The sequence below is a fragment of the Arachis ipaensis genome, chromosome B10 (genome assembly GCF_059453495.1).
Source record: "Arachis ipaensis isolate K30076 ecotype BB chromosome B10, ASM5945349v1, whole genome shotgun sequence".
Lineage (NCBI taxonomy): Eukaryota > Viridiplantae > Streptophyta > Magnoliopsida > Fabales > Fabaceae > Arachis > Arachis ipaensis.
In genome coordinates, this window is record NC_142435.1 from 150,917,194 (window position 1) to 150,939,497 (window position 22,304).

At 36.2% G+C, this 22,304-nt stretch overlaps 2 protein-coding genes across 2 annotated transcripts; one reads left to right on the forward strand and one right to left on the reverse strand.

The window, feature by feature from the left end:
• Positions 1-9,137: 9,137 nt before the first annotated feature.
• Positions 9,138-17,904, forward strand: LOC107632149 (alpha,alpha-trehalose-phosphate synthase [UDP-forming] 1-like). The gene is made up of 20 exons (XM_088487598.1): positions 9,138-9,329; positions 9,438-9,490; positions 9,811-10,114; positions 10,658-11,048; positions 11,248-11,345; positions 11,552-11,940; positions 12,137-12,251; positions 12,420-12,521; positions 12,643-12,793; positions 13,428-13,516; positions 13,822-13,870; positions 14,501-14,601; positions 14,948-15,135; positions 15,484-15,601; positions 15,864-16,037; positions 16,117-16,239; positions 16,318-16,405; positions 16,560-16,690; positions 16,792-16,890; positions 17,186-17,904. Exons 3-20 carry the CDS (start codon positions 10,112-10,114, stop codon positions 17,582-17,584), a joined length of 2,808 nt encoding a protein of 935 aa, XP_088343724.1. The 5' UTR covers positions 9,138-9,329; positions 9,438-9,490; positions 9,811-10,111; the 3' UTR covers positions 17,585-17,904.
• LOC107634826 (5'-3' exonuclease family protein) lies at positions 17,863-22,093 on the reverse strand. Its single transcript, XM_016338240.3, has 14 exons — positions 21,780-22,093; positions 21,574-21,693; positions 21,366-21,489; positions 21,151-21,288; positions 20,849-21,058; positions 20,508-20,683; positions 20,328-20,400; positions 19,973-20,096; positions 19,447-19,658; positions 19,280-19,334; positions 18,818-19,176; positions 18,677-18,728; positions 18,266-18,485; positions 17,863-18,200 (listed from the first exon to the last, which is right to left on the reverse strand). The coding sequence occupies exons 1-14, from the start codon at positions 21,938-21,940 to the stop codon at positions 18,125-18,127; spliced, it is 2,100 nt and encodes a 699-aa protein (XP_016193726.2). The 5' UTR covers positions 21,941-22,093; the 3' UTR covers positions 17,863-18,124.
• Between the last annotated feature and the right edge of the window lie 211 nt (positions 22,094-22,304).

Consider the following 22,304-nt stretch of genomic DNA (forward strand, 5'->3'; position numbering starts at 1 on the left):
ATTTGTGTCTTTTGGCAGAGAGGGTAACGATAAGATTGAGCCTTGACTGATGCTGCACCAGCAATTAAAGGTATGATGTGGTCATGAGTTTTGGTTGGAGAAAGACCAGACGGTTGAGCAAAAACCCCAACATGATTTTGAAGGAGTATAACCAGTGCAGGTTCCGTTGTGTTAGGGAACTGCAACTGTGGCAACAACCCATCGTCAGCCTTTTGAACCCCAAGTGTATAAGCTTCCTCGATAGCGTCTGTACTCGCTAATCTTCAAATAACGTGATATTGGGCTTGAGCAGTCGGCAGAGATTTGTCACCATGTACTATGTTGAACTTGCCCTCATGCAAGAAATGAAGAAAAGAAAAATCATAATCTACTATATGGGGTTTCAACGTCTATAACCAAATAGTCCTCATGACTAAATCCCCCCAGCAACATGTAAGATAAAAATATCATGGATTTTAACAATGCAGCCATTAAAATTAACATCTAAAGATGGAATATGACCCTTAGTAGTTAATATGGCAAAGTCACCAACCATTACTTTACTACCCGGTACTAGCTCCACAGGGAGGTTCATAAACTAAGTGATTCGAGATTGGATGAAACTATCGGATCTCCCCTCCCCCCCCTCAATCAATGCTTGTACCTCTAGGCCATCAATTAGAGCTCGAATACAGATAGTGGCAAGACTATTAATGCCAAACATGGCGTTAAATGAGAGGTCGTGTTGGACTACTTGTTGTTCCAGTTGGTGAAGATACTTCTCCTTTGATGGATGTTCTTCAATACTAGGCTCTTGCTCTGATGCATCATCAATTTCCAACTATAAATTTATAAATTGCTTATTAGTGCAATAGTTAGTGGCTAAAAATTTCTTACCACACCAATAGCATAACCCCTTCTCCCTTTTGTTCTGAATAAGAACAAGTGTGAAGAGATGAATTGGATTTCTGGTGAGGTTAGAGGATGGCTGCTGAGTTGGAGTCAGTAGCAATGGGGAGTAAGTTGGCATGATTAACAATTCACGGAGTAGTATTGTTGGTTAGAGGCAAGAATTGTGAATGGTGGCTAGCCCAACCAGATGTGTGCCTTGGAGAAAAAGCAAACTTATCCTCATATAGGCGAGCCAAAGTGACAAACTGCATGAATCTCAGAGAGCATTGAGCCCTAACTTCACGACGAATGTCCTGTTGTAGTCTACTAATGAAACAATCTCGAAGTGCATCCGGTAGATCGATGCTGGTGCGGTTGGCCAACGCCATGAATTTAGCATAATAGGCACACACCGAATCAATTTGTTGCAGCTTGAATAAGATTTCACGAGGAAACTCAAAAAGGGATGGCCCAAACTCGATCTCAATCGCCAGCTTCAATTGCGTCCAATAACGAAAGTGTGCTCCTCTCTGAGACATTTGAAACTAAAGAATCATCGACCTAGTCATGTGTATAGTAGCAATAGCAATCTGTTTATCTTTAGGCAATCGAAAAAATCAAAATATTGGTCCATAGAGAAAATCCAGCCTAACACATCTAACCTGTCAAACTTCGGCAAGTCGAAATTCACCTTTCGATACTGCTGGCCAAAACGAGGCTACTCGATCTCTGAGTTCGATCCATGAGAGAAATTGCGGGAAGGAGAATTACCTATAGTTTTATTTTAAAGTAGTTGAGTGATGGAAGCTTGAAGGCCATCAAACTTTAGATTCGATGCTTTAGAAGCTCAAGCATATTCAGACCGGTTCTCCTTTGTCACCGACTCTAGCAGCTGATAAAGCCGTTTGATATGGGCTTCTAGATCTTTCATACAGGTGTTATCAGCCACTGCCGTGGAACAATGAAAGTACCAAATGAACGGGTGATGCTCTGATATATATATATATATATTATATGATAAATTGTAGTACAGTTTTATACGGAAAAAATAACCAATTACAATGAAATAGTAAAAATTACAAAACACAAGTTCAGTAAACACAAAATGGTATAAGGGATAGAAACAGATTGGAAATGCACGAAGAATTGGCAAGGCAGCTGGGTTATCTAACTTGCTATAAGCACCTGAGAAAAAGAGAAGTGAAGGGTTGAAAAAGACAAAAGAAAAGAACTGAGACTCAAGGAGAAGGAGAGAGGGAATTTCTGAGAAACAGGAAGAAGAATATTCCACTCAAAGCTTGCAGACATATTCCTCCAATCTCTTATTTGTAATTCTCTCACTATTACTATGCCTTGGTCCCTAATTATACGAATTTATTTGCCACATGTTCTACTTTTGTAACTAACTCTGCCTTCCCAATTAAAGAGCCAAATTCATACGCATTCACATTGCTCTCTTCATGAACAGCTTCAATATGCCTAAGCTTACGATTAGTCACTACAATATATTAGCTACTACTATTGAGGGAAAAAAGTTAAATTAATTCATCTCCAATAATAAGTTAAATTTTTGTCGTTTAGTTTACTCATTTTATAATTTTCACAAGAGCTAAAAAGTATGTTAAAGTCACGATAATTATATTATGTTTTTTGTTTTTTCTTGAAAAATAACAATCTATTTCATTTAGCTTAGCTTTTATTTATGTCAGCAACTTAGGAATTTCTTTAAATAAATATTTTAAATATTCTTTTTCACCGATATAGGTGATTTCAATACCATTTATGTTTTTGTGTACTATTACTTATTTCATTTATAATGTAAACAAATTTATTGTAAATATATCTCGTTTACATTGTAAATGATATATGTTAAATACATCAACTCCTATGTATCATGAGTGTACCCGTTTTATTTGCTTAAAAATTTGTGATAATTAATTTGTTTATATTGTAAATGAGATAAGTAATAAATTGTATCAAAATTACCTATATTAATAAATAAAATATTTAAAATAGTTATTAAAAAATCCTAACAACTTAGCATGGTATCTAAACAGATAAAGTTGTAAAAATAATATATTTTCAGCATAATATTTTATACAAACTATTAATATATTTTAATTTAAAAGTATATCTTTTAAAAAAATTAAAACCAAAATGTTGATTGATTAGTGCAATTTACTTTGAACCCTAGAAGTTAAAACCAAGGATCCACCATGAAAAATAAAAGGAAAAAATGAAATGATTAATATAATATTCCTGCACATTGAAAATACTAAAAAACATCCATACCGAAAAAAAAATGCTTTCAAGTATTGCAGTGGGAGGGGAAAGGCTTCAGGAACCACTCTCGGTGGAGGAAGAGGACAACCTGAGGCATAGCAAGAGAAAGTTGCGCAACGATGATACTAAAGGATCAAATATGGTTAGAAGAGCGACAAACAAGATGGTAGCAATAGAGCAAGGGCTAGGAAAAGAAGCCACATTAGTAAGGAAGTCTTATACAAGTATAGTGAAGGGACCTGATTTTATCTATGAGTCAGATACACAGGAGGATCCCATGACTGAGGAGGATAGCTCGGACGAGGACTCAGAATATGAGTACTCGGACAGAGAGGGTGAAGTATCAGGAAGTGAAAATTGGAAAGCTAAGAGGGAGCTGCCAAGAAGAAAGTTTATCTGGGATGAAGATGACTATCCCGACTTGATACCCAATAAAGCTGAGCATGAAAGGTTAAATAAAATGTGGAGTAACACACTCATAGTCAAGTTGCTCAAATGCAAAATAGGATATAATATGTTGAAGAAGAGGTTGGAGGGGATGTGGAACAAAGAAGAACTAATCAGTCTCACTGATGTTCGAAATGATGTTTTCCTGGTTAGGTTTACGGCGAGAGTTGACTTTGATCTAGCATTAAAGGGAGGGCCATGGTTAATTTTTTATAATTACCTATCAGCTCAATGGTTGAGGTCAAATTTTAATCCAATCGCAGAGGAGCTTACCAAGATTACAGCATGGGTGCGTCTCCCAAACTTGCCTATTGAAAACTACGACAAATTTGTCTTAAAGACAATAGGAGACTTCATCGGCAAGACGCTGAAAATTGACTATAACACAGCAGAACAAGCAAGGGGTAGATTTGCAAGGCTGTGCGTGGAGCTGGATCTCACTAAACCACTGAGGTCAAAATTTAGAATCAAAGGAAGGATGTTATTCATATAGTATGAAGGATTGCATACTATATGCTTTCAATGTGATAGAAGTGGGCACACGAAGAAATACTGCATGAAAGTGGTGCAAAGTAAGAATGGAAGATGTATGGATAGGGAAGGAGAAGGCAAAACCGAGGGGAGAGAGCCACCGGGGGGTAGCCAGAATGTCCAAGGGTTGTATGAAGAATGGATGACTGTACAAAAATCGGATAAGGGTAAAAAAGCTATTACCTGAAAAGAGAATGAGAGCGAAGGAGAAAAAGCTTAGAAGTGATCAAGATTCACTACTTTGCAAGAAAGTGAGGAAGATGTGCCTAATGGCAATCATCAGATGAAGGATCCTACGGTCCAAGAAAATTCCAATAGGGGAGATGGCGTGAAAGAAAAGAGAGTGTTTTTAACAGGGATCCAAACGAGGCAGGAACGTGAAAAAGTAGTGGGAGAAAGCAGCAATTCTAGTGGTGGCCACAATGATTCTCAATCTTCTGTTACGTGTGTACCAGAGACACAGCCAGAACTTTTCAATAGTATGAGGAGAATCACACAAATTTTTAAGAATGAGGGCAACATGAGGAATATGGCACAGATGCATCCAATAATTGGAAATGGACCCACAAGCATTGAGAATGGAGAGGCACATGTGGCGAAAGGAGGCCAAGATGCTAATACGCTACTGCTTGGTGGACCTAGCAAGGAGCTCAAACCTCCTGACCTTGGAAATAATATGATGGGTTGTAGTGCATGTAAGGGCCCATTATCTAATGTGCCAAATGAGGACAAGTAGATCATCTTGCAAGGTCCAGGAGAAGATATGTGTGTGGACTCCTCCAAGGAGAAAATTTTGATGCAATCCTAAGATCCCATTTTTAATCCTTATGATAATTTTTGTTTGGAACACAAGAGATGCAGCAGGGCAACCTTTCAAAAAGGCCTACAAAGAATATATTAGAAGGCATAAACACGACATTATGGCTCTTTTAGAGACCAGGTGCAACAGAAATTCTGCTGATAAGGTTATTAAGGAGTTAGGGTATAAAAACTTTATTATTGTCCATGCTAGAGGCTTCAGTGGGGGCATATGGCTCCTTTGGAATAAAATGAACCTTAAAATTAGGTCCATATCTCTCTAGGATCGATATGTTCACACTGTGGAGGAAGAACCTAATAAAACTCCCTGGCTCTTCGTCATTGTGTATAGTAACCCTAGAGAGGCAGAAAAAAAAGATGGTTGGAAAGAATTGAAAAATATAGCTAATCAAACTAGAATTTTTTGGTTTTTCATTGGAGACTTCAATGCCATTGCGGATCCTTCAGAGAAGAAGAGCGGGGTCCCTACGGATGTGAGGAAGTGCTTAGAGTTTGCTACTTGGATATTTCGTTGTAAGCTTATTGATGTAGGAGTGAAGGGATCAAAATTCACTTGGAAAGGAGTTGTGATGGATGGCAGGGATAGAGTGCTTGAGAGATTAGATAAAAGTCTCTGAGTGGAGAATCAATTTTCTGGCGGCAACCATTTCGTGCTTTACAAGAACTCACTATGACCATCATCCAGTGCTTGACCTTACAGGTTTGAAACATTCTGAATACAACATGAAAACTTCAAAAGAATACTCAATCAGAGCTGGGAAGGTCATAACAAATACTTCTACAAATTGCAAAAGTTAAAATTTAATTTAGAAAGTTGGAAGATAGAAGTGTTTGGGGATACTTTTAGAAGGAAAAAAAGATTTATAGCTAAAATAGATGGTATTCAAAAGTGCACCTCCTATGGCCAGGAGATTGGATGCTTTGAAAAAGGATTTATAGGATCAATTGGCCCAAGCCTTAGACCATGAAGAAAGGCTCTCGCTTCAAAAATCTAGAGCAACGTGGATTAAGGATGGAGACAGAAACACACGTTACTAGCATGTTAAGATGATTATTAGGATGAGGAGGAATAAAATTCTTAGCCTTAGAAATGAAGCAGGTAACTGGGTAGAAGACTTTGAAAAATTGAAGCAAATGGTTGAAAACTATTTCAGAGAGATTTTTCAAGAAGACAGAATAAGTAGAGCAGTGATTGAAAGTAACATCTCCTTTCCACCTATGAATGAAGGAATTGTGCAAAGTTCGATTGACCATATTAGGCCTGAGGAGATTAAAAAATCCTTTTTTTTTGCATTGGAGCGCTAAAGGCCCCTGGTAAAGATGGTATGTCTAGTGCTTTTTATCATAATAATTGGAATATGGTGCATAAAGAAGTTGAGGAGATCATACATCAATTCTGGAGACAGCTGAGATGATTAAGGAGGTGAAGAAAACATTGATAGTGTTGATACCAAAAATAGAAAAAGCCAGAATTCCTTAGTTAATTCAGGCCGATCTCCTTGTGCAATGTCATAAACAAGGAATTTTCTAAGATTCTCATTAATAGGCTGAAGCCGTACTTGAAGGAGCGCATCTCCCCCTTCCACTCTAGCTTTGTCTCCCATAGAAATATTCACGACAATATTATGACTGTGCAGGAGATGGTTCACTCTATGAAAAAGGATCAAAGGTAATAGAAGCTTTATGTTTATTAAAGTTTTGATGAAGGCTTATGATAGGATTAATTGGAAGTTTATTGAGAATACTTTGAAGGAGTTTGGTGTTTTTTGGCATCTTACTAACATCGTAATGCACTGTATCAACTCTTCGCAATTCTCTGTTTTGTGGAATGGCAACAATTCTGAGTGGTTTACGGCATCCCGAGAAATTCGGCAAGGGGACCCCTCTCCCCTTATATATTTTGTGATCTGTATGGACAAATTATCACACCTTAGTCAACAACCTTAGTCAACCCTCTCCAGGGAATCATGTGCAAAAATGGGGACTCGACACATTGGAAGGATATTGTTAAATGGTGGCCTAAGATCCTTTGCAACACAAGTTTCATTGTTAGAGATGTAGCTAAAATTCACTTTTGGAAAGATGAGTGATTGGAATAGGGAGTCAAGCTTGATATTTTTGCTTCTACTTTAGTTACTAATGAAGACTTGAAAAAAAACCTGAACTGATATGTTAAAGATAATGGAAAGTGGAACATCCGTTAGCTGAATCATGTGCTTCCCGACATCATGATAGGCAAGCTTTCTAACTTTTTCCTGCCGAATCCTACTGATGGTGTTGATGTCCTTTTTTGGAGACCTAACCCTAAAGGTGAGTTCACTATCAAACACACCTATAACCATTTGTTTGTGAATCAATTCCAAAATAACTCTCTTTGGGAAAAAGATTTGTCATTGAAAAGGAATTCAAAGGACTAAGATTTGTATGTAGCAGCTGTGCCATAATAATCTCTTAACCATGTCCAGAGATTCCAGGTGGAACAATGGTAGTGACCCGTCCTGCTTTTGCTACAACAATGAAACCGAGACACCTCTGCATGCTATCAGGGATTGCCCAGAGCATCTAGCTTTGGATGCAATTTCTAAATCCCCAGGCCACAAACCTATTTTTTATTCTAAACTTAAAGGACTGGATAAAAGTTAATTTTGAGAAGGATCTTGGGAAGAACGATGATATGAGATGGTAGGATGTTTTCATGATCACAACTTGGATGATTTGGAAGTATAGAAATGAATTTTGGTGAAAAATATTAATAAGTTTTTGCTTGATATGGCTGTTGTTTGGAGTGATTCAAAGGAGGACCGATTTTACCATACTATGAATATGGTTTGGACACCTCTGCCTAAAAATTGGTACAAGCTGAACACTGATGGAGCGTCTAAAGGTAATCCTGGTCCGACAATTGTGCTGGTGTAATGAGGAACGAGGTTGGAGGATGGATCTATGGGTTTTCTGTGAAAAGGATAAGGTTACGGCTATTGAAACAGAGATTATTACTATGTTTCGAGGCCTGGAAATAGCTTGGAAGAGGGGGATCAAGAAGCTTATTGTTGATTCTGATTCCAAAGGTGTTATTGAGATGATTAGAAACTCCTCTGATAAGCATCTTACTCTAACGCGTATTATTAGATGGATATCTAATCTCCTTAGTCGTAACTAGAAAGTGGAGCTGAGACATGTCTACCGGGAAGCCAATCAAATAGCTGATGGGTTAGCCAACCTCATTCTGAACTTAAGTCAATAAAAAACCTATTATGAACAATCCCCCTGTCAAATTTCTTGCTGCTTTTAGTTGATTGTTGTGGAACGTATTTTCCTAGAGCTTGCTAGTTTTTTCCTTTTTCAACTTTAAGTCTCCTTTGTACAAAAAAAAGATATAATATTCCTGCAGTCAATTTTCGTTTTTAGGTCCAATTAATTTTTATTTTATTTAGCATAGGACACGTGATTAATAAGCGCTTTTTTTTTGGGTAAAGTATATTTTTTGTCCTTAAAGTTTGACAAAAGTTTTAAAAGTACACCTAAGTTTTATTTTGTTTCAATTTTGTCCCAAAAATTTTCGATTTGCGTCAAATATACCCCTGACGGCTAATTTTTCAAAAAAATTTAAGACCGATTAACAACAATTTCATAAGAACAACCCTCAACACAAGCAAATCAAGCATATTTTTCATATATTATTGTTAGATTGGTCTTAAATTTTTTGAACATTTAGCCGTCACGGATATATTTGATGCAAATCTAAAACTTTTGGGACAAAATTAAAACAAAATAAAACTTAGGCATATTTTTAAAACTTTTGCCAAACTTTAGGGAGAAAAAATATACTTTACCCTTTATTTTTTTATTTTTGGGCAGAAGTAAGCCCTTTATGATTTTCTATTTTTCCCAAGCTTAAATTATAAGGTATCTAGGCCTACCTACCGACTTGGGCTAACATTAAATGGGCTTAGATTTAGCATTCAATTTAAGCCCAATATCCAACATTCAGAACCTATATATGGGCCTCTCATTTCTGGCCCTTGCACACGTTTATTTTCTATTACGACAAAAAAAAAAAAGAGATAGAGAGAGAATTTCAGTTACTATTTCGGTCTCCATAGTTCTGCTTTCTGCATGCATAAGCATAAAGCATAGCAGAGCATAGCGTAGTTGCATTCTCAAGTCTCAACATCAATGCTATTAGGGTTCTTCGTTTTCTCTACATTTCCATTATGCGATTACTTCAATTCACATATTGCGCTCGTAGATTCCTTCACGCTTCAGACTTCAGAAAGTAGCTGCAACATAGCCATAAGCAGAACGGTGTCATGAAGATCATGGAAAATCCACTATTCAATTTCTTGAACCAGAACTGTTGCCAGGAAAACAGAAATCAAGTAATGCGTTTCCTCGCAGACTTTTAATTAGCTATAAATTAATTATTCATATTTTAAGATATCATCAAGATTCATCCGTTTTTTTTTTCTTTTGGTTCGGTGATCAAGATTCGTCACTTCCTCCACTTTATAGCTGATGCTTTTGAAAACTCTCCAACTGGGTAACTTCTCAATCTTTTCCTACTCTTATAGACTTTATATATTATAATTATTGTTATTTTTTATATAATATATATTTTATGAAACGCTACATTTTTTTTTGGTAATTAAAAAATTGATACATATTTCCACGCTGTTCAATAGTTATATAATTAATTTATTAATTAATGAAGTTGCTGAAGTCGGGCCAAGAAAAGGGGAAGAAGAAACAAGAATATCGTATCTTGGTGGGGTCCATATCATTGTTTATTAATTATTATGCAGCGCTTGTAACCCATTGTTTCTGTTTCAATATCAATGATTCTTTTTTGGCCGTAAACAGGTGTAAGCGAGGTGTCTGATTTCAAAGTCCACAAAGGAGCATTGTCAATGGCAATGCATCTCAAGTGTTTTCATTTGCAAGCCTCAGGAGTTTATTTAGATGCTTTCCTTTTTTCGTTTCAATTCCTTTGACTCATGCATGCCTTTTATCACATTCATACACTATGATGGATAAGCTTCATGTTCCGTTATTATGGTCATCACGTATTTCCATCACTTGTGGAACGGATATTCATGTGATATCATCTTAAGAGATCGCCACTTTGCATTTCATCAGGTTACACCTTCCCGATACATGGGCCATGGTAAAGCTTTCGTTTTTGTCCCCTTCAATTTCACAATGAATTTCCATTTTTTTACCTTGTCATTTCATTTCATTCCATGCCTCTGCTAGTTTATTCTTGTGACAATGGATGTTGTTTGGAAACAGCGTTATTTTTTGGTCCTCATTAGTTTGTTACGAGTTATGACTTTTAAATGCAGAACCCGAAATTTCTATATTTATGTCAGTTTGGATCGGTTGTTTGTACACATTCAGTTATTGAACAGTAATTTTTCTTTTATCATTTCTTTCATTGCATAATGAAAAAGGCTATTTGTTTCACTGAATGCATTATACGTGGATCACACTATAACAGCATGCTTGTTAGTTCCTTTGAGTGAGACTTCCCCATTTGATAAATAACTAGAATGTCATTGTGTTTGAAATCAAAATGCAACAGATTTGTTTGAGTATGTGATTGAGCACTGTCAATTGTTTGATATATTGTGTAGGAAAATTACTATTTTACTTTAAAATGACTGTATTGCTTTGTGGAAATCACTTGACTAAATGCCTTAATTTGAAGAACTTCCAGGCCAAGCATATGCGGGGGAACAATTATAACTGCATTCCTATAACACCCAGATCGAGATTAGAGAGGCTACTGAGGGAGAGAGAGCTAAGAAAGTCGAACAAGTATTTTGAGGAGACAAGAGATGGCAACAAAGAAGCGGAACAAGTTTATAGTGACTCGTTAACAGAGAGTGACAGTTTTAATTCTCTCAATGAGGAAGACATTTCTGAAGCACTTGCTGTTGCGAGAGTATTTCCAGATAGAAGTCAAAGGCCGGATGAGCGGCCACGCAAACAACGGTTGTTGGTGGTAGCTAATAGGTTGCCTGTCTCAGCTGTTAGGGAGGGTGAGGACTCATTCCACCTTGAGATCAGTGTTGGCGGCCTAGTCAGTGCACTTTTAGGCAAGAAAAAGTTTGTCATCTCTGCGTTAATTGTTTTAGTGTGGTTAATTAATTCTTTTATTATGTATTTACTTCCTACAGCTTAATTGCCTTTGTTGATGATCTCATACAGGTCATAACAATGATAAGAATCTTTCTAACTTTCTATTGTCAACGTGAAGGTTATATATGAAGCTTTTTGTCTTTTTCTCTGTTGAAGGTGTAAAGGAGTTTGAAACTAGATGGATTGGGTGGGCTGGTGTGAATGTATCTGATGGTGTTGGGCAGAAAGCATTGACTAAAGCTTTAGCTGAAATGGTAATGAATTTCTCTCTCTCTCTCTCTCTCTCTCTCTCTCTCTCTCTCTCTCTCTCTCTCTCTCTCTCACACACACACACACACACACACACACACACACACACACACACATTGAATTTTTCTTAAATTTATAATTCTCAAAGATAAGAAAATACTCGATATCTTAATGTGTCATCCTCCTCCTAATTATGCATTGTCAACTGCAGAGATGCATTCCAGTTTTTCTTGATGAGCAGATTGTGAATCAATACTATAACGGTTACTGCAACAACATCTTATGGCCTCTTTTTCATTATCTTGGGCTTCCACAAGAAGACAGACTTGCTACCACTCGCAGCTTCCAATCTCAATTTGATGCATATAAGAAGGCAAACCAGATGTTTGCTGATGTAGTAAATAGGTACTATAAGGAGGGAGATGTTGTTTGGTGCCATGATTACCATCTAATGTTCCTTCCAAAATGTTTAAAAGAATACAATGACAAAATGAAAGTTGGCTGGTTTCTTCATACTCCTTTTCCTTCCTCGGAAATACATAGGACTCTGCCATCAAGAACAGAGCTATTGAGATCTGTACTTGCTGCTGACTTGGTGGGGTAAGTTATTTTTGCATCTCAGTGTTGTCAAATTTTTGTTATTTACTAGTTTTCTGAAGGCAATTAAGCAAAACTGTCAAAATAAAATTAATTAAACTTTCTTATCTATTTATTATTTGAGGCTGTGTATCTTATGACTTTCAAGACCCATGTCTTTCTATTGTGATTTTAATATTTGCATCTGCCTGCATCCCAGATTCCATACTTATGATTATGCCAGACATTTTGTAAGTGCTTGTACTCGCATTCTTGGGCTTGAAGGGACACCTGAAGGAGTAGAAGATCAAGGGAAGCTAACTCGTGTGGCTGCGGTAAAAATTCTTATGTTTTCTATCTTTTCTATACATCTCACAGCATAGCTAGAATATCATCTATTCTGCAGAATGTTCACCTGCATTAAATAAATACAAATGAATATGTACTCACTAATTTCCTTCTCATGATGAACTTTTTTATTTTTTGGGAGTTTGGAAATTCAGTTTCCTATTGGGATTGATTCTGATCGATTTATTCGAGCCCTTGAACTCCCTGAAGTCCAGGAGCACATGAAAGAACTGAAAGAAAGATTTGCAGGCAGAAAGGTGAGAGCTTTATATGCCAAAAATAGTTTGGAGTTGTTGCAACCATTCCTTGATTTCCATGTTTGCTTTGCTGATAAATGTGCATAATTTGAATAACTTTATGTTATAATCTAATAATCAGGTAATGTTGGGCGTTGATCGTCTTGATATGATAAAAGGAATTCCGCAGAAGATATTGGCATTTGAAAAGTTCCTTGAGGAGAACCCACGCTGGCGTGATAAAGTTGTCTTGTTGCAAATTGCTGTACCAACTAGGACAGATGTTCCTGATTGTATGTTTCTTCTTTAGGCATGTTAGTTATTACTTGAATCGTATTTATCAATTAATTTATATTTTTACTCTTTAGATACATATATACATGCATTTTTGTCTTAATTTGCTTGTCATCTTATTTTATTTGTTGCCACTTATATTTTATGGTTCAGATACCGTTCATATTTGGAGTTTCTTTAGGACATTTTGTCATATTCTCTAAAAGAGTAAGAATTGGATTCAACTTCTGTAGGCTGAGGCAAATGTTGCCTATCATACCGTATGGTTTTTAATAAACATTAACAACAAATAATTCTTTATTTCTTTAAAAGGCATTGCTCTCTATGGTCACTTTTGTGATCTTAATTGGTTACAATTTTTCTGTCTAAAATTATGTTATTTCCTGTTTTCACATATTGGGCCTATTTGGTTGTTGTTTATCATTCTTCTTTCCATTCTACCTTTCTTGTTTCCTGTTATCAGTTTTCCTTCACAAAATTATGAAGACATGTGATACAGTAAATGTAAACTGGAAATGAACAAAAAGTCCTTCTATTTTCCTTTCTTTTTCCTCTTGTATCTTCTTCTTCTTGGCATACCAGTATCTTCTTTATCTGTATTAATTAAGATTTGTTTACTGAATGCTTTGACAGATCAAAAGCTTACAAGTCAGGTGCATGAGATTGTTGGCCGCATCAATGGAAGATTTGGAACCCTTACGGCTGTTCCAATACACCATCTGGTTAGTCTTATGAGATCTCTTCTTACAAGATTTTATAGTACGCGATCAATTAGTCTTTTTACAATTCCATCACTAGAAAACCACTCTTCCTTAAAATTCAAATATAATTTATTGGACAATTTTCAAACAATTATTCTAGCTGTTATTTGCACACTCTGCTCATGCATTTTGACTTGCTTTCTTCTCTTTATTTGCACACACTAGTTATAGCAAAGTCTTGCATTTTCTTTTTTTGAGAACATAAAGCTGCTGTTATTTAGCAGATCATGTGAAGATTTCTGAACCATCTATTTCTGTTGTTACAGGATCGATCGCTTGACTTTTATGCATTATGTGCACTTTATGCTGTTACTGGTACTCATTTTCTGCAATAACATACAAGATTTATCCCATGTTGTCCTTATTTTTTCTAAGTTATTTATTTATTTATTTTAGCAAGCAGTATGATATCTAGATGGTAAAAGATCCAAATTTGAAAATAAATTTCATTATCTTGAGAAACTCTTTCTCTGCTCATAATATATTGTATCTTCTCGCTAACACATAGAATCTATTAATATTTAATATTTTTTGTACTGAATTCATCAAGAATAAAGGATAACTTCAGTGCAAGAAGTTCATATTTGCTTGAAATATTTTGAACAAGACCCCTAAAACTAAGGCAATAAATGCATGGTAAATAGAAAGGAAAAAGAATAAAAATTTGTACAAAGGGATCACATAATATACTTCCTGTCATACAAATGCAAGGATTTTTGGTTCTCCTTTTTCTTTATTTATGCATTTAAGAATTTGGGTTCTATATTGAATCAGGTTCAGTGTATATATGTTATATTTGAAATTTATTCATGTTTCTCTACTTAAAAGATGGTTTTGACATTTTTCAATCACTATTATGTAGTGACGGTTATCCTAATTAGTTTAATATAAGGATTGAGCATCAATGATATGTATCAGTATCACTCTAACTAACATGTGGTATAGATGTAGCACTTGTTACATCTCTAAGGGATGGAATGAATCTTGTCAGCTATGAATTCGTTGCATGTCAAGCTTCTAAGAAAGGGGTTCTCATTTTAAGTGAGGTAATTTATGTTTTTAAATGAAGCATGACACACTTGTCCTATGTGAATTATCAACCTCTCAATTATATATATATATATATTGTCATTAGTAGTTTCCATGTAGACCACTGAGTGTTGATATGTACATATGTGATAAATGGGCGTTGACAGATGGGTATGAACTAAGAACAGAGTTGATGCTCAGCTTCTTGATGGATCAAATAAGAACACCTTATCTTCTTTACAATTAGTGTCTATCTGGAAACATTTCATAAAGAAGGGTTTATTTCATTTTTATTATAACATAATTAGGTCACTAATCCTTCAGTACCATTCAAATAATTTTGAATTCTTTATTGGTTATCAGTTTGCAGGTGCTGCACAGTCTCTTGGTGCTGGTGCTATCTTGGTAAATCCATGGAATGTCACAGAGGTTGCTGCTTCTATTGGTTATGCACTGGATATGCCAGCCGATGAAAGAGAAAAACGGCATCTAGTTAACTTCAAGCACGTGACGACTCACACTTCACAAGAATGGGCAGCAACTTTTGTGAGGTTTTAACCTTTAACAATGCATTTATTTTCTTGAATCAATTCTCTTTTGTTCTTCATTTTCCTTCTAAATCCGCTTTCCTACCCGCAATAGAAAAAATGAAGTGGAAAAGTCACAGATGCCAACATTTGATACCTTGAAGTTGCTAATAACCTACTTTCTATACTGTTTTGATGAGGACAATGGTCTAATGCATTACAGCAAAAGTTGAAAGTTTCTTATTTTTAGATACATGCATTATTAAATGTAAGAAGTAAATAAGTTGGAAGTATTTGACCTGAACTAGTGTTCAAGACCACTTCTTTTGCATTGAATCTTTATTCATCCTAGCTCATTTTTTCTTTACTCAGTGAACTGAATGATACGATTGTCGAAGCGCAGCTTAGGACAAGACAAGTTCCACCATTACTTCCCAAGGAAGTGGCAGTTGATTGTTACTCAAAATCCAATAACCGATTAATTATACTGGTAGTCTGTTAGATCACCCAACACTAATCTCTTCCAGAATTTTCACCCTATTTTGTGCAATATATTTTATGCTTGAATTTGCTATAGAAATCAACTTGATTTCACAAATATAAGTGCACTGCATATGTTAAGAGATACAGACATCAAGACACATCTGCTTCCACTTGTCTTTTGTAAAGTTGAGAAAACTTGCTTTTGATAAGTTATTTTTGATATCCTTGTGAAATACTTTTCAGCAGCATACCATTTTGCTTTACTGCAGGGTTTCAATGCCACTTTGACAGAACCAGTGGATGCCCTTGGAAGGGGTGGTCAAATTAGAGAAATGGAACTTAAATTGCACCCAAATATAAAGAAGCCTTTAAAGAAGTTGTCTGATGATCCAAAGACAACAATTGTTGTTCTGAGTGGGAGTGATCGAACTGTCCTGGACAAAGTATTCTCCAGAATATTTCATCTGTTTTAGGATTATCGGCAGCAACATTTGTTTGTGGACTAACTACATTTTTCTACAGAATTTCAGGGAATACAATATGTGGTTAGCAGCAGAAAATGGGATGTTTCTACGACATACGTCAGGTGAATGGATGACAACCATGCCTGAAAATTTACATATGGATTGGGTTGATAGCGTAAAGGTATATTGTATCACAACACTTAAATTTTATATTTTTTATTCCAAGTTTGATTTTTCATAACTATATAAAAAAATGCAGCATGTTTTTGAGTATTTTACCGAAAGAACTCCGCGGTCTCATTTTGAGCTTCGTGAGACTTCAGTTGTATGGAATTACAAGTATGCAGGTATGTCAGTAACTTGGCCTTCTTCCCTTTTCAATTTCAACTTACTGATTTTCTTCAAACAATATATTTATGCTGACAAGAATCATCTCTCTACCCCTTCCGTGGAGATTGAGAGCCTCTAATGGTTAAATTTCTAATTTCTTATGAATGTCAGATATTGAGTTTGGAAGGCTTCAAGCAAGAGATCTGCTTCAGCATCTTTGGACAGGACCGATATCCAATGCATCTCTTGACGTTGTCCAAGGTGGTCGATCTGTTGAGGTCAGGGCAATTGGTGTCTCAAAGGTACAAAATTCCGTTGGCTAGTGGGACTCCCTTCTAGCTTTCTCTGTTCAGAGGCCTTATTTCTCTCGGCACTCATTTTTTGCTTTCCAACTTTGATATAGGGAGCAGCTATTGATCGCATCTTAGGAGAGATCGTTCATGATAAAGGAATGAAGGCTCCAATTGATTATGTCTTATGCATCGGGCACTTTCTAGCAAAGGTGCTTGTTATTTGATGTTTCTGTCATTAGTTGTGACATTGTGTTTTTGGGATCTATTAGGGTTAATAATTGAGAAGATGAAAAATCTTGACTGCAGATTGGTTGCCATAATCAGAAATCTAACATTTTCCATGAAACTGTTTGTTATTCTTGAAATGAGAATCTCTAGGGAAATATTGTTTTGAGATAAAATGACATGTGTTATAGCTAATCTAGAAGATTAAAGTGATGAATTACAATCCTTGAAAGAAAATTGATGATTTACAAATTTATTGCTGGAAATAACTATTTTCAGGATGAAGATGTCTATAAATTTTTTGAACCAGAGCTTCCTTGTGAATCATCACCATTAGCAAGAGCTATGCCTTCCAATTCTTTAAGGTCATCACCTCTGACAAAATTTCCAGTCAGCAAAAATGGGTCCAAGGCAGCTCGCTATAAGAAGCAACGTTCAATGTCAACCATAGAAAAGTTAGAAATCGATCATGCAAGGGGCGATCCATGGATACCAACTTATCATGATAGAACATCACTACATGAGGGCTCTTCAGTGCTCGATCTTCAAGGCGATAATTACTTCTCTTGTGCTGTTGCACGCAAGAGATCAAGTGCACGCTACTTACTCAAAACCTCAGATGATGTTGTCAATCTCTTAAGTAACATGGCAGATCATTCATCAACACGATCAACTTAACTGATACCCTTCTCTCACCTTTAACTATTTGTAGGCCAGAAAGTTTTGGAAGCTCTTGTCTTGATATTGATATTATGTTTTTCAGGTGATTGCCATACTACCATAATTGTCTGCTAATACCTACTGTATGTATCAGTTAAGTCTTCAACTTGTAACCTGAACTGTTTACCCAATTTAAAGGAGGCAAGGGACCAATAAATTTAAAGCTAAGTACAGCATTCTACAAATTGTAGATGACAGTCAGATTTAAGATTGGCAATTGTACGTGAATAGTGAACTTAATAAGATCAAGAGTATGACTATGAATACGAAACAGAAAAGGTTAACATTTGTATTCCATAGTTGGTATGAATAAATGAAAATGATGGACAGAGTGATATACTCCGTCATATACTAAATGAAGGAATACAATGCAAACAATCCAAAAGAAAAGAAAAAACGGGTGATTAAATCAGGAATACAATTTACAGTTCCCGATGAAAATCAATTCAATACAGGGCCTGGGCAAGGTAGGATGGTGTTGAAAGGATAACATGATCTTCAATCAAGTTTAATTCTGCTGGTCTTCCTTTGTTTTGACACGTATGCATATTGTCCGAAATCCACATTTGTTGGCCTGAGGTCAGCAGGTATATCAGCATAAAGTACAAAAGTCAAAGGGACAATTAATTCATACGTTACCTGTTATTGCAACTGTTCCGAACATCTCTTAGAGGAGCACGGAGACCACTGGCACGAGAGCCAGAAGAGCATCTGAAGGATGAGATCACGGAGGCAAATCTTTCTACAGATTTCTCAGCTATTTCTGAATAATGGCCTAGATGGGAAATGTTTACACCGAATTTCTCTTCACCGTTATTATTTTTTCCATGTGATGTATCAACATTGTGATCAGAGTAACCTAAAAAGATGTACATATATATATAGAGGCAAAAAATTAATTGCTGAAATAGCGTGATAATCAATACTACCTCATAATAAATAATTAAATATACAATGGTAACAATCACATAAGACAGGATCTCATTGAAATTCAGGAAACAATTCACAGCGTAAAGAATATATAGTTGGCAAAATAAAGGTGAAAGTTACCATTATCATGAGGGGGTGATGTAGGACAAATAGACCTCGGCAGCAAATTTTCCTGGATGAATTAGAACAACCAGTATATTAATATAATAGCAAACTCTAATAAAAGGAAACAAAATAAAGTTCAAAATGCGAAAACTATACATTTTGAATGTTGTCATTAGGGGAGGTTTTCCTCTTCAAGTCTTTATTATTCTTCACAAGATTGCCACTTGAATCACCGTCGGATATGGAATTTTTTTCCTCACCAATTAAAGTGCCAGCTTCAGACGGGTGAGCTTGTTTATCATCATAATCATTCTTTTCTACTTTGTTGTGCTGAAAATAAGCACTCCTTACAATTACCTTTCTTGTAACCTCCTTGGTTTTTGACTCAATCGTGTCTTGAACAAGTGTACGCTCATGCTCCTTATGCAACCCCACACAGGGTTTATGAATTGGCTGCCTAACTTGTCGTAGTGCTGTATTTTCAGGACTTCTGTTTCTTTCATCCACCATAGAAACTTAAAACACCCAGAAAATGAAATGAGTATCAACTAACACATGGAGAGGCATAACGGATAACATTTTTGCATCTAAAGGAAATTAACAAGTCTATATACATACCATGAGATGGAGATTTCATATACTCAGAAAAATTGGTTGCTAAGCTGTTTTCAATCTAAAGAAAGAAAGAAAGAAAGAAAGAAAGGAAGTGATAAGTATATATATTTAAAAGAAATAACTACAGGCTACATATGAACACAGGTTTATAGTTAGGTCAGGCAACTTACAAAGTCATTTGCAGGAGGAGGGCTACTGTCAGGGTCCGAATTCTCGGAGTCAACTAAAGTGGCAGTGGAGTTCTTTGTCTTGCTAGCTGTAGCCTCTGAAGTTTCATGATCCATAGAATTGATAAAAGAGGAATCAAATGTACCATGATTAGCAGGGGTGGGTTGTACCCGAGGTGCTCTGAAATTCCTTTTTGCTTCAACAGATGCAAAACCTTTTCAAGGTTAAGGAAAAACAACTTAAGGAGTAAAAGAAACAGGGTAGAAAACATTAGCATTATGTCGGGGTAAAAAAAATATTTGAGCTTAAATTCCACCAGTTTTTTGTAGTTTATATAAACTTTGTCGCCCCATCACAACTACTTTGAATTGAATGTTATGTATTCTCATCTATTTTTTTTTTTAATTGGAAGCTAAATCATCAGGCAGTATGCCTGTGAGCTATGGAATGACACCTTGCTTCCAACTGTTTGAAATATGCTAAATCGATTGAAATTCACAAAGAAAGATACTTCAGATAGGAGGATACAAAAATACTTAGTCAAGAGATTCTTTTGCACAGGCAGATCAATCTTTTTCTTCACACTTTCAGAATGAATAGTTTTAAATTGTGAAGTTCCAGCAGTTGCTAATCCGGGATTAAGAATCGCCCCCTGCCATAGGAAATAAATATCAGCCAAAAGGACCTCCAAACAATTCTTTCTGTTTAACACTTTTTGTGCCCATAACAATGTTCATCACAGTATATTGACTGAATATGCTGAGTGATAATATCGGCTGAAAGTAACATCATTTTTTCTCATGGAAAACATATAAGGTAATGATTTGCCTCCCTTGTAGTATAAAGTCAGGAAACATCAGATAAGGAAGAAACTAAGGAGTACCTCAAATGGCATTTTGGTAAATGGATCGAGATCTCCTTTTGCTATGCCTTGTGCTATATCTTTTGGCAGTGATGTATACCAGGTTAAGGTATGATTTCAGTGTATCAGATAATTGAATATAACAGAGCAGTGCTATACAGATATAACATGGTAACAGAACCCCTTAAAATTGAAGGATATGGGCCTAAAAAATCTAACTCGTCGCAAATATCATCAGGTATATTCGACAAATGAATAACATTTTCATTAATTGGATCATACACCCGTTGAAAGTGGAAAGTCAATATAGCCTTCCTGAATGACTCTTCGTATAAGGGAGGCACAGAAACACCACTGTATCTCAAGTGCTTAAGAACCTGAAATATTGTCATCAGATTCATGTAGAATTTAAGTAGTTAGGCTTGACTGGCTAGGAGGGTCTAAACTGTAAACATGGGGAAACCAGAACATACTTTTCTTTGTTCTTTTTTTTTGCCTTCCCAATGAATAATTATGCTGTCAAGTGCATGAGCCGGACTTACCTTGTCATAAGTTTTAAATCTTTTAATGATTGCATGAGCTCTTTTCAGGCCCATACCTGGCAGGGACTGAAGATAGTCGCAGCCACTCAAGATACACATTTCGAGAAGCATTTGCCTGTCAAATCCTTCAAAACAAAGCTCCTTATTCTTCTGTAACATGGAGTACCGAAACTCAACTCCTTGTCCAAACTTGTCCATTTTGAAGATAATCTAAATAAAAACAAGTAAGCATATCAAAGTAGGAAGAAAAAGAAATCAGTAACACATATAATGTTAAATAAATCAAAGGATAATATACTGACCCTTGGGCATCCAAATGGTATAAGATCAGAATCTTCAGTTATAACTGCATCAACCTGTCCACTAATGGCCAAGAAAGCCATCTGAGCATCAGCCTCATAAGGAGCTACAATATATTGCACATTCTCCTGCCTCAATACCTATGGCATAAAACATTCAGGACAAGAATGTAATTGTTTCTGTTATGTTAACCAAACGCAATATAACAGGCAACTACCTGAATTAGGTCGCGCGCAATGAGAGGTGAAATATCAACAGCTTTCTGGTAGCACTCAAAAGCAGCAGTGTTATTTCCATTTGACTCATGTTCAACAGCTCGCGCAAAATTTTCCTTTCTTACCCTGTGCTTGTATAGTTGCAGTGGCAAATTAGGAATAGGATAATGGAAATGTGAGGTTCCTAAGTAGTAGAGATATGAAAGGTACCTGGCACGCTTATTCTCTTGTTCGGCCTTCATGGGTAGAAGTCCACCGTCAAATACAAGAATGGGGTTAATACCAAAATGGCGCAGCAAATTCACTCTATGCATGCAATAGTCAATGTGCCTGATATAGATAAGAATCTGAGTGAAACCATATCAATAAATAAATGGCAGAAGCCGTACAGAAAGTGAAGTAAGTGAGTGAGCGACCTGGTTGTGGGAATGTTTTTGCAGAGGTGGGTGCTGCAAGAGAGTGCGCCTTTGTGGAGCCATGAATAAGTGTCCACCGCAACACAGCACCCCTCAAGCTCCTTTATGTGAATCGGAGCCATTATCGATTTCAACTGCGGCAACAAACCCTGTATTCCCATTTTGCCCTACCTTCCACTTCCAGCGACACAGAACAGAAAATGCGAGAGAGAGCGAGAGCCACTGTGAGGGAGCAAATTAGGCGGGAACGTGAACGTTCTTTGCTTTTGCCTCTCCATTTTCTCCAACTTTCATTCTTTTTCAAATCTGTAATTACTCTTATGCCCTTCTTATTTTTTTAAAAGAAAAAAATCTCGAACAAAAAATTCACACATGTTTTTCCCTAATGCAATCAATTTTTTTTTTGGTGACTTCTAATGCAATCAAATTTGATTCTTTACTTTAAGAGCTCATTCGTCATTGAGAAAAAAATATTTAACACTTTGTTTGGATAAATAATAAAAAATGAAAGAAAAAAATAAAAAA